Below are 13097 nucleotides of genomic sequence, written 5' to 3' on the forward strand. Positions count from 1 at the left end.
GCCTCTGGAGTTAGAAGCACGAGATTCCTTTCCAGAGTCGAAAAGCAGGGTCCGACATGAAAGTCTTGCTATTAGGGATGGAGAAGAACACCCCAAATCCATTAAAGTCTCACTCTTTTGGGGGGAGTAGTAGTAAAAAGACCCAGATCCCGCAGCCCAGGATTCCTTGATGGGTCCAAGCCAAAGGCTTCCAGTCTATGTGGCAAGCTTTCCAAGCTCCACTGGCTTCTTCATCAGGCGAAGCACTTGGCTTGGACCCATCCAGGGATCCAGGGCTGCTGGATCTGGGGTCTTGTTATACTTTACGAGAGGAAGAATGTCCAAAGCCTCCTTGGTCCCAACTTTAGAGGACCCCTTGGAGGACTCCCTCTTCCTCCTGCTCCTCTTCAAGTTGAGACGGGGGCGGACCTGGGCGGGGCTTAGCCGTCCAGGGGCGCCTCCGATTGGCGGGTTTTCCTTGAGGGACAGCGAGACGTCACGGCCCCGCCCCCTTGGCAATGTCTACAGCCCGCTGCCCTCCCGATGTAAGCATTTATTCCACTGGGATAGAAGAGGAGGAGGAGAAGGAGGAGGCGGCTACTGGGGAAGCAGCGCCAGCAGCAGCAGCAGCAGCAGCAAAAGCACCAGCGGAGCCGGCGTCCCCAAAGCCCACCATGGCTGCTGCCTCTGCTGCCTCTGCTGCTGGGATTGTCTCCGTCGCTCTGGCCTCGCTCCTGGTGGGGATCTGCGAAGGGGTCACCGGCTCCCGGGTCTATCCCGCCAATGAAGGTGAGTGAAGAGGAGGAAGGAAGAAGAGGAAGAGAAGGTGGAAAGGGAGGAGGAAGAGGAAAAAGAGGAGGAAGGAGGAGGAGGAGGAGGAAGAAGAAGAAGGAGAGAGGCGGGATATTAAGAAAAAAATATTATTATTATGACGAAGAAGAGGAGGAAGAAGCGGAATGAGGAGGAGAAAGACAAGGTGGAAATGGAGGAGAAAGAGGAAGAGGAGGAGGAAGAATAGGAAGAAGAAAGGGAAGAGGACGAAGAATAGGAAAAAGGGGGAGTAGGAAAAGGAGAAGGAAGAAGGTGAAGAAGGGGGAGGAAGAAGAGGAGGAGGAAAAAGGGAGGAGGAGGAGGAGGAAGGCCCGGCGCTGGGAGTCCCTTTCTGCCTTTGCGCGGGTGTCCCGCTCCGATCCCGAGTTCGTTTTCCCCTCTTTTTTCCCTGGGGAGATTCAGTGCCTGGCGATATTGTGTGTGTGTACGTATGAGAGAGAGAGAGAGAGAGAGTCCTTCGCTGCCCTCCATCCTGGGCCAGACCATCGGTGTTCCAAGGGAAGGCATCCCGAGTCCAGGGACCCGGCGAGGTCTTCCTCTCCTCTCCGTCCCTCGCCGCCTCCGATCCCTTTTGGGTTTTGCTTTGAATTCATTGTTCCATGCGACGATCCTGCTTTCCTTTTTCCCGGTCGGGAACTCGAAGTTGGACTCTCCTCGGTCCCCTTTAAACCCTCCGGGGACCTTCACTTGGGCTGCATCCGCACTGTAGAAGTAATCCGGGTTGACACCACTTTAAGGGCCACGGCTCAATGCTATGGAATTCGGGGACGTGGAGTTTGTCGCGGCACCGGATTCCATAGGATTGAGCCAGGGCTCTTAAAGTGGTGTTAACCTGGATTACTTCTACAGTGCGGATGCAGCCCTGGATTCCCTGCGCTGCGGCTATATATAAAATCAATGACTAATTCTGGCCCTTCGCCTTGAACTTCTCCATGGTCTCCCCCCAATAGAAGAGGATGCCTTCCTTTCTCTCTCTCTCTCTCCTTTCCTTTTCTGCCTTCCATCCGCTCTCTTTCCTTCCTTCTCTCTTTCCTTCATCCCTCGCTTTCCTACCTTCAGTAGCTGCTAGTCTGCCAACTGGGACCTTGCCTGTAAAATAAATCACGATCTCCTCGAGGAAGGGGACGAAAGACAACGATAGAAAGGAATGGTTTTGGAGGGGAAACACGCGTACGTGTGAATGCGGAGACACGCGGGTTTCGCTCGGCCTGGGCCCCGACTTCAGGCGTCAAGGTGGCCTGGACGCTGCTGGAGTAGCGTGTGTGTTAGACAGAGCTAGAGCATGCCAGCTTTCCTGCACACCTACCTCTCTCCCTTATATAGGAGAGGAAAGAAGGGATCCCCTCGACCAATTTTTGCTCCAATAATTTGTCCTGCGCCCCTCCTCCTGCAACCCTAGTCCTCTCTGAATGGCAATGCTTGAAAAGAATCACCTGGCGCAGAACTCAAATACACAAAAGCAGCAAGCGCTGGCAACTTGGAGAAGCCATGGGAGTTTGGGAGGCTGCTTTGCCACTGGCTGACCAAGGATCAGAAGAGTTTTGCAGCCCTCTTCTTCTTTCTCTCCAGTTCCACTACTTTTGCCACACATCCCTACCTTTTTTGGGGGGTGGGGGGTGGGGGGCTCTGTCATTTGTCTCTTAATCCAAGGGTTTGGGATATATTATTTAAGCATTGGCCTCTATGATGCAGAAGCAGCAGACTCCAGCACTGGGGCAGACAATAGCACAATATTTGGCATCTTCTCCAAAATCAGAATTGTCATCACGGAATGGACCTCCTTCCCTGGTTAAACGATGCCCATTTTAAGAAGCCATCCCACTTGGGCAGAGCCTTGATTGGTGATTTATTTCAACAACAACAACAACAACAACAACAATAATAATAATAAGCAACCTGTGGTTTTACAGGGTCGCCCACCCTTGGGAAGGCAAAGGGAGCAGCTGAGGTGTCCATGAATCTGTCCTGGCATCTTTGAAATCAGATCTGCACCAGGGGAGCCATTTTTCACTCTTAACACACAACATTGTGAACAGGAGGCTCTGGGAGGCAGCGCAGCATATGACGGTGGTGGAGGGTGGAAGGGCAAGCTGTTTGTTTTGTGGTCCTTCCTCCCAGCCTCTGTCTCCCAAGCTGCTGGCACCCCTCCGCTCCTTTCCCCAGACACTCAGTCTCTCTCCTAGCTAGGAAGGGAAAGCGGGAAAGCTAGACTGGAAATAAACTTGATACCCTGCCTTACACTTATCCTTAGACACCCACACTGTAAGAAGGGGGACACAACATGCTGGGCTAAGGCCACTTCTCTCCCATAAAAAAAATGCTGAGCTTTGGTTGGCACCTATCGCATCCATTTGGAATCAGCTAAATTTCAAGTTATATAACCTCTGATCTGACATTCGAAGATCCTTTTGTAAGAGATGTGCGTTGAGGTGTGCGTTTCACTGATGGAAGCCACAGATCAAAAGAGCAATGGGGCTAAATGCAGTTGTGAGACCCAAGTCGAGAAGACCCACTGAATCAATAGCAGAATAGAAAGCTGACCCTAACTTACTGGGACTGGCACTTGGATTTAGGCCCAGGGCACTTGTCACAAAGCAAATGAAATTCAGTCATCCTATAAGAGGATGGTATGTTAAATCTCGCCTTGCCCTCAGGTGTATATTCACCTGTCCCTTCAGCTTTGTATCTCAAAGGCTACAACCCTAAACATATTGATCAGTGAGCCAATCCTATTAAACTCGGTGGGGCTCTTTTGGGATCTGTGCTGTGTGGTCTCCAACTTAGGAGTACATCTTATTTACCACAGTGGGACTTCCCTTTGATTACACTTCCCCAGGACTGTGCTGTATATAACATTGAGAAACCTAATAAAAATGGCTGCTCTCTAATAGTAATATTTCTCTTGGATCCTATTTTGGATGCAAGTGGTAAAACTGCCAGAGCAGTGCCTTTGGAAGATCTTTTCTGCAGTCGCCTGTGGTTCAGAGAATGCTGTAAATGGAACAAGGCTGAATTCAAATTGGAGTCCAAAACCACAGAGAATCACTAGGTGGCCCCTAGGCTCTATGGCCCATCATGCTGTCATGTTATTTACAACATGAGGCTATTAAAAGTGATTTGCCTTGTAGCAGAGTGTGGTGGGGGGTACTGCCATTACAGCGAAACACTGCAAGTACTGTTGGTTTCACAAAATAATTTTTTAAAAAATGTTGCATTAAAATAACTTTATTGTTGCACATAGCTAAAGTCCAATTATTTTTGGCAGGATAAAAGCATTTCTTCAGCTGCAAGTCTTACTGAATTCAGCAAGATTTACTGTTGGATAGATGTGCATAGAATTGTGCATTTATCTGGTTCATATTTACAAAGGGTGCTTGTTTGTTGTTTTAAGAGCAATCTTCTGACTTACAATTAAAAGAAATCCATGCTTGCATTGGCCTGGCTTTCAAGATGGAGGGCAGAGGTTTGATTTAAATTGTGCTTGACTAGTATCTTTGTCGTTCTCACATGTAGAAACAGTCAAATGATGTTCTCTAAAACTCAGCCTTAACTTTATTATTAAGTGGAACTTAATATTTATATATTGGTATCCCCATACCCCTCTTTTTTGCAGTTACTCTGTTGGATTCCAGATCAGTTCAGGGTGAGCTTGGTTGGATAGCAAGTCCATTGGAAGGAGGGGTAAGTTTTGACTCTCTGTCTAATCATAAAAGCTAAAGAGAATGATTAGTTAAGTTTCTGGTGAATCTTAATGGCACAATTGTTGTTGATTGAGGGAACCAGGTCAGATTTCTTTCCTGGACTATGATGTGAATTACACTTTGTTACAGAAATTTTATCCTCCCCTGTGGCTTGCTCTGTCATGGAAGAACTGTTAGGAGTGAAAAGACACTTTCTCAAAAGAAGTTTGATCAAGGAGCATGTATTTTATTATCCAGTCCTAAGCATGTTCCTTCAGAAGTAAATTATACAATATTTAGTTCAATGTGATTTACTTTCTAGTAAAATTGCTTTCGGGTTGTTTTTGTTTATTTAGAAGTAAGAACCGCATGGGAATTATTCCCAAGGTAAGTGTGCATAAGATTGCAGCCCTAGATATTTAAAGTATTTGGTGATTGACTAGAGACCCATGCCTATTTCCTGCCAATATTTTTTTAAATAATGCTAATATTTATTCTTTGTACAATTGTTTCACTGAAAGTCCAAACATCTGGCTGTTGCCCAATTTTTACAATTGTATGCCATTTCACAGTAGTAGTGAGCACACCTGCTATCTACAAAAATATACTTTAATGTTTTAATACAGTAAGAGTTAAAATAAGACAAACCCAGAGATGTGAAGCAACTGTCATTAACAGATTTACCTTTTCAGTGAGCAAAAACAGATGCTTTCCGAGATTATAGTCTCTTTCACAAGTTTCCTTATTCTTGTTCTTTTTTTACATCTGTCAAAGTGTCTCCTTTTTTGAGGGGGGGTAGCAATGTATTGTACAAAGAGAAGCAGAACAAGAGCTTGGGCTAATCCATTGGTGAATGGGGAATGTTTAACACATTTGCAGATTTGGATACCAGGAGAGAACAGGATCTCAGCTTAGTCAGCTCTACACAGACCTTCACTCTTAATTTAGTGGAGGATTTATAGATAAATAGCATGTGGCCAGTCCACACTGGTGGTGAGGAGCTGTGAATGGCCTGTAATTTTTAGCGTATGTTTTGGGTAACCAAGAATACTCAACATGTCATGGGGTGAGGAATTTTATTAATTAAGAAAAACATAACCTTGTTTTCATTGCCACACGCACAGGGTGAATATTAAGAAGCATTTCAAGGGGTGGGGGGCAGTTGAATGCCAGCAGTGAAAGTGGCATTCTCAGCTCCATTCAAATACACTTAAATCCCTTTAAAATTAAATTGAAACCTCTTTTCACGGCGCTTAAAGCCAAACAGTTCATGCTTAACTAAGTCCAAATAATTACAAACGAAAGTCTTAAAACATTACTAGATACGTATATAATAAACACAAAGTCAGATTCCTTCAGTGTGTTAATGAAATATACTGTAGGTTAATGTTCCTTGTTCCTGTAATTAAAAAAGAAGATGAAGAAGGAGAGAGGAGAAGAAGTGGTGGCAAATGGAAGGAATGTGAGGCTGTTTATTTAGGAATGCATTATGCATAAGTTCAGAATTAGCCCTATCATGGGAAAATGGAGGATAGTCTTGCTCCTATTGTTGCTCTCCTGAACTTGACTGCAGTCAAGTTGTGCTTTGCCTATGCACACAGTGCTGTCCCAAAAACCATTCCTTCCCCCCACCATTAAATAGCAAATGATTGGCAGGCCTCTGGCAATGGAGACAGCACACATTCACTGCTGATTGCAGGCAATTGCCCTCATCTTTTGACAGTAGGGGAAGGTACAGCTTTATCTCAGTGAGAGTCAGGCATCCCAGTTAATCCTATACCTTGGAAAGGTCAATGAATTAGGCTTTCTTTTGGTGCACCCAGGGGCATTCCTTCTGCAGATTCAAACAGAATCATTTTGAATAAAGTCAGTAACCTAATAGATTGGAAGAGGAAATTGTTTGTTTAAAATGAACTAGCAAGGTGTCTCTGTTTTATTTCTCTCTGTGTGTCTGGATGATTAACTTACATTCTTGAAATCTTAAATACTGGGAGAAATATTGAGAGCTTTTGTGTTTTTACTAAGGCTATATACACGTATTTCTTAAAGTTAGGTGTAAAAAAAATCCGAGGACACAATTTGTTTTCCAGTCTTCAGAAAATATATATTTTAAAAACAGCTTCATATGCTACAGATTTCTTTAAAAACACTGGTTGGGGGACATTTCCCTGTCTTCCTGACTCTTTCTCCCCTTCAATCCCTCTCTACCTCTGTTTCAAGATTGCCCAAAGATGTAGCCTTCAAAAATTGGCTCTCTTTCCTTTTATGTGTGTAGGCTCACTGTATGTTGCAAAGCCCCCATTTTATAGATCCAGAGCAGGTCATTCCTGAAGTGTGAAGTATTTTATGTGTTAATATGAGACACTGGAGATAAAAATAGGCCACTTTAGCAGTGAATAGAGCTATTACTAAATCTATAGAAGCCCGAGAGGAATGAATGTGTTACATTATAAATTTAATTAATGATTTACCTTTTAAAATTCACAGTTGAAAGAAAATGCTAGGTTTGGAATGCTTTACTGTGGATTATTAAACCACGAGAAGAGTTGTTTTAGAAAGCTGAAAAGTCCCCCCCCCCTTTCATTGCAAATAACTACACACACACAAATGCTTTGTCTGTGACCACACATTTGGTATTCTGGTAGATGCTGGTGATGGTAATGATAATAATGATACTGTTTTATATTTGTTGAAAATGTGCAACTTCTATTCTGTTTAGCTGTTTAGGTCTAATGCTGAGGTGAATACCAAATTAAAAATGCAAAGAATCTCTCTGCTGGGGGAAAAAAGGTGGGGGGGGGGGAAGGAATTTTGTAGCGAAGACACTGAATGTAGCTGTGTTCTTTTCACAGACTTCAATAGCCTTTAGACCAACTCTATAACTTGAGTTGTCTTTTGTGTAAACATGCAAAAGGAAATCCCATTGATGGTTCTTATTTCCCTCTTCTCTTCCCTTTGCCCTCCCTGCCCCCATAGGATGATATAGTGGAAAGCAATAGATTATAAAGGGCAAAGCACTGTAACATAATACCTATTTCGTAGCAGCTGTAAATTAGAGAACTCTGTTGTTCATGTCATCGTAGCATTTTACATTGATAGATGGCTTTCCAGTTTTCCCGGCTATCGATGACACAGTTTGACACAATGAGTATTGATTTATTCCCTCCCTCCCTCCTCTTTTGAATTTACAAGTATCTCTTGGCAATAACTCTAGTATTATCTTCTCAGCTCTGGAGATTCTTAGTGTTAACTGCTACAGATCTATAAGTGGATCCAGCTATCCTCGATGCTCTTTTTAAGCTAAAGTGCACTTTCATGTACAATCTTTTACAGTTATGACAGAATTTATTAAAGGGCAAGCTGAGGAGTCTAATGTCCATTTTCATATGCACATTTAAGGCCATTCTCATGCCTCCTCAGAAGGAAGTCCAATTGAGTTCAGTGGCGCTTACTTCCAGTAAGGTGCTTGCAGGATTGTAGGCTTAACAGCTCATTGTTAAGAAGTCCCTGAAAGTTACATGATAACCTTATTCCAGTTTTTGCCCCATGTTCTTTGTTGTCAAGCCTGAAATCTCCAGAGTCTGTGCATAAAAGGGAAAAAGTCAACCCACCACCCCCAGTCTTTGAACCTTAATTTAGCAGAACGTGCTTCTTTTTCAAAATGGAGAGACAGAAAAAGGCACAGCAGTTGCTTTCTCTCCTGTATCATGTGATTAGCATAATCTCATTTAACTCCCTCCCCTTGAGCTCTTAGGGGCCACTTCCACTGTTCGTTTCTTTTATGATATGTTCATCACACTCCTGCCGCAACAGTGCAGAGTAATACAGAATCAAATTCATTCTTAATCGAGGCTTCAGTGTTGGACTCAGCTGAGTGAAGACAACCACCCGCCCACCCTTGGTGTGTGTCAGTTATGTGGAATGGATTTCTGAGGCATGGGCTGTTCCTTCATTACAGTTCTTTGAGAATATAGAATGTTTTGTCCTGAGGCATCTGAAGTTGGAATAGAATGGCTTAGAACAAGAACACTGGGTGCAAATAGAAGTATTGGGACATACTAGTTCCACTGAGATTGTTCAAGGAGGGTTCCTATGTCTTGCATTGAAGACCAAAGCCTTACACATCGTTATGGATTAAAAATTGTCATTATTATCCTGTGTCACTCTTCATATGCTTTCATAGGTGGAGCTAACCCTCTGCTGAGGTCATGCACATTAAATATTCATAGACGGGCAGCCATTCGCTCTATAGTCTGTCCAAGCCAAATATGGTTAAACAGGTGGAAATGGCATGGGCTGGGCATAAAGACCAGCTCTGGAAACTACAGAAGGACAGTAAATTGATGTAATGTAATAGCTAAGCATAACCAGGTCCTTTGGGTGTTTTATGGAATATAAGGGCTCTGTTGGCAGGAATGGGAATTGTCCCATAGCCTAGAAAAGCTATTTTTTAAATCACAGTTTTCAGAAGTCTTTCAGCCAGAAGCATTACTGGTTGAAAAGGGGAGAGAGAGAAAAAAGGTGACTTTCCTATGTTCTAAAATTGTGATCTTAGAATATCATGGTTCACTTCTGCTAAAAAAAAAAAAAAAGCCTTCAGTGGCAAGGTGTCATCCTATTAAGCCCTATATAGCTTGGGTCCAGGTTATTTGAAGAAATGAGTCTCTCTTTATGAGCCCATTAGAACTCTAAGATCAACTGGAGAGGCCCTTCTCTTTATCCCTCTACTCTTTCAGTCTTGTTTGGTAAGAACAAAGAAGATGGCCTTCTCTGTGCTTGCTCCCACTTTGACACTCCCTCCCTAGAGAGGACAGGATGGTCCCATCCCTCCTCTCCTTTTGGTGGCAGATAAGACATTTTTGTGCCATCAGTTTTTTTTTTCCAGATTGACAAGGGTTGGGCTTTTAAATGCTGTGTGATTCAGATTTTAATGTTTGTATATAGTTTTTTTATTTATTAATATATCTTTTTTTAATGCAGCTTACTATTTAAATGTTTAATATGTTTTAACTTTATAAATTCCTTGATTGTTTTTTCAAAGTTATATTTATACTTTTGAAATGTATTTGTATTTGTTTTATCTGTATTGTTTTAAATATCCTGTTAGCCACCTTGAGTCCTAACATTGGGAAAAAAGTGGATTATAAACAAAATAAAATAAATATAAATCTTCTAATCTTCTCCCTTCCTCTTAACCATCCCCATTATTATAGGCATAATACTGGCAAGGAATGCTTTATTCGGTATTTAAAGACAATTGTGGGGGAAATTGAAATAGGAAAAACAGCAGAAATAATTCTGTATTAATCACATAACTGGCCCAATGAATTCATTGTTCTCCACATGGACTGGCAGCAGCTGTCTTGTGGTTTAGACAAGAGAAAATCTACCTGAAGATGATGGAAATCAAATCTAAGATATGTTGCAAGAAAAGCATATGCTTACAATGGTGCTGGGGAAAAATAATTTTGGAGATGACCATGATGGCTGGGGGATTTTGGTAGTCCAAAAGGGCAACTTTTCCAAGGGGTGTTCTATCACAGAGGTATGACTCTTTATGGCCACAGATAATGTATGCAAACTGCTTTGAACAAACAGATGGTAACCTGATGTACTGTCATGTATCAAACTCTTAATGTGAAAACATGATTTTGTTCTTTATGTTTTTTCACTGATGATATTCAGGATTCTGGACAAGTTTCTTGGATTACCAATCCTATACAGTCACGTGTGATTAAGTCTCATTGAACCCAATGAGATTTACTCCTAGTTAGCCTTATATCTTTTCATTTTGCTCAAATGTCTGGATACAGACAGGGACGTAGCTAGGATTTTGAGAAAGGGGGGTCCAGACTAAGTGCCACCATTATAATGGGGCTTGGGTGCAGCAGCACAGCAGCACACACCATTCATTTTTCTAATGGAAGGGGGGCAGTCCGGACCCCAAGAACCTCCCCCCCCCCCCCAGCTACATCCCTGATGCAGAAGAGAATGCATATTCAGGCTGCATACCTGTTCTGGTTCCTTTTTAGTTTTACAAAACTACTAGTAGAGTCCAGTCTGTTTAGGACATATAGGAAAAAAAAGGGGGGGAGGTTGTTAGCAGATCTGCCATTTCTTCTGCTAATTTGAAACATCTCATTTCCCTGAGATCTTGAAGTAGATTGGTTTTAAAACATGCATTTGCTCTTAGTATGCAGATTTATTTAGTTCAGGTATTCTAAGCTTCCTATGTGCCTTGAATTAATATGTTCATTCTGTTTATGACTGAAGGGAAGCATACATGAAGTTTTCTCATTTGTTTCTACTTTTCATATGATATTATTTCATGTTTATTCTTTTGATTCTTTCCAGTGGGAGGAAGTGAGCATTATGGATGAGAAAAATACTCCCATCCGCACGTATCAAGTCTGCAATGTGATGGAGCCAAGTCAGAACAATTGGTTACGAACTGATTGGATTCCACGAGAAGGGGCTCAGAGGGTTTATATTGAAATCAAGTTCACACTAAGAGACTGCAACAGCCTGCCAGGTGTCATGGGAACTTGCAAAGAGACTTTTAATCTCTATTACTATGAGTCAAGCAATGACAAGGAACGCTTTATTCGGGAAAGCCAGTTTGCAAAGATTGACACTATTGCTGCTGATGAAAGCTTCACACAGGTGGACATTGGTGACCGGATCATGAAACTCAATACAGAGATACGTGATGTGGGACCACTGAGCAAGAAGGGATTTTACCTGGCTTTCCAGGATGTTGGGGCATGCATTGCCTTGGTGTCTGTCCGTGTTTTCTACAAAAAGTGTCCATTGACAGTCCGCAACTTGGCTCAGTTTCCAGACACTATCACTGGGGCTGATACCTCTTCTCTGGTGGAAGTTCGTGGTTCATGTGTCAACAATTCTGAAGAGAAGGATGTGCCAAAAATGTACTGTGGGGCAGATGGTGAATGGCTAGTTCCCATTGGGAACTGCCTATGCAATGCTGGGTATGAAGAGCGTAATGGAGAATGCCAAGGTAAGCCCCTCTGCATTGTACAGTTCATTAGAGGTTGGTGTATATAATTGAATCAGAGATGAGAGTAAATGGAAGAAAGCCAGTAATTAACAGTCCCTGTAGGATGCAGCAGGATGGTGGGGTCTAATGAGGAAGTCCCCAGTTCCAGGTGGCAGGGCTAAAGAGTGTGTAATACTGTCAGAACAAATGGCACTGCCATCACCAGCAGAAGGGAGAACACATTTGCCATCCAAGTGTAGATCAGAGCTGGCTTATGCCATATTTAAATGTCTGTGTAAGTCATGTATCAGAGCCATCATTGTTTAAAGTGGCAGGACTTTTCTCCCTCTTAATAATGATAGCAAAATTATTTCACACGTGCACATGGGTGTTTGTGTGTAATGACAAGGGAAATTTATCTGGAATAAAATGCATCAGCATCAGGAAATTTGTCTGGAATAAAATGCATCAGTTCTCTTCTTATTCACACTTCTTTTTGTGGTTCTATTAGGCCCTTAAGTACTAACTCTTTAGCATCTCATTTGAGAATTTTGGCACTAAATAATCCATAAATACATGACATGTCTGCTTTTGTGAAATATTTTTATTTCTCAGAAAGTCTCTATTGTTTCCATTACAAAGAATCAGGCTAGGAGACTCTAAGAAATGCAAGAAGTCATCTGTATGCCCCCTCCTTTCCCTATCCTCTGCAGAATTAGGGATTAAGGTTGGTATAAAAGGCAGCTTATCGGAAAGAAAAAAGAGGGAGAGATTTAAATCTCCCTTGTGAGCCCCTATGATTTTTAGTTCTACATTATCATGATTTTATAAGTAGTCTACTACTGATTATGGACTTGGTGACACTTTTAGGCACATGCTCAAGATCAATCTGATCAAGATCAAAATGGGTGACTTTGTATATATTGCTAAAAAACAAGACTGAATTGGGCCCAGCAATGCATGGTCTGAGTCACCTTAATTGCACTTTCCTTTGGCCAGTTGTTTAATCACTTTAAAATGATAGAGACAAGCTGATGAGAGAGATAATGGACAGAAAGAAACATCAGTCTGGTTCTCCATCCTCCACCCTACAAAAAACAGGTATAGAATGACACCAAAGGAACAGTCTACTGGAATTGCTTTATATGATCATTTATGGGCAATGGGAAGTTCAGTGTTATGCACTGGCAGGAAGGCAGTTCTTCCTTGGTGATCACATTTTCATCAGCGTGCCAGTAAGGGAAGAACGGCTGAGCATATCTTATTGGCAACACAATTATGATGGGTTGGAGTGAGAATTGACAAATGAATAGCTTAATGACAGGGCACCATGTCTAGAGTAAATTATTCTGTCGCAGAGTGGGCAAGAGCAAGAAATCTTTGCATGTCAAGGACAAATAAATTGTTTCCAACAGACAGATGTCAGGCTGAATGGATATTTTCAGGAGACCATCAGTGTCTAGGATAATTTTTTAGATTTTACTGGTTTTTTTCCTGGTTTGGAAAGGAACAATTCTAGAAAGAGATCTTTTTTTAAACAAAAAATATGTGGCTCAGACTATGGGGGGCAGTGAGAAGTGGAATGTTCCCTTTTGCTCAGAGATTACTTT

General features: G+C 42.3%; 1 protein-coding gene across 2 annotated transcripts in view; it reads left to right on the plus strand.

Moving 5' to 3' along the window:
* Positions 1–611: 611 nt before the first annotated feature.
* The window catches only part of EPHA4 (EPH receptor A4), a 190617-nt gene continuing 178131 nt past the window's right edge, over positions 612–13097 (plus strand). For both annotated transcript variants that reach the window (XM_089509243.1, XM_089509244.1), the window contains exons 1-3: positions 612–768; positions 4424–4491; positions 10845–11508. In XM_089509243.1, the coding sequence (XP_089365369.1) occupies positions 654–768; positions 4424–4491; positions 10845–11508 (847 nt within the window). In that variant the 5' untranslated portion in view covers positions 612–653. The remainder of the gene's footprint in view (positions 769–4423; positions 4492–10844; positions 11509–13097) is intronic.

Source organism: Sceloporus occidentalis, unplaced genomic scaffold, assembly GCF_023333645.1.
Source record: "Sceloporus occidentalis isolate IW3139 unplaced genomic scaffold, rSceOcc1.0.p SCAF_2, whole genome shotgun sequence".
Lineage (NCBI taxonomy): Eukaryota > Metazoa > Chordata > Lepidosauria > Squamata > Phrynosomatidae > Sceloporus > Sceloporus occidentalis.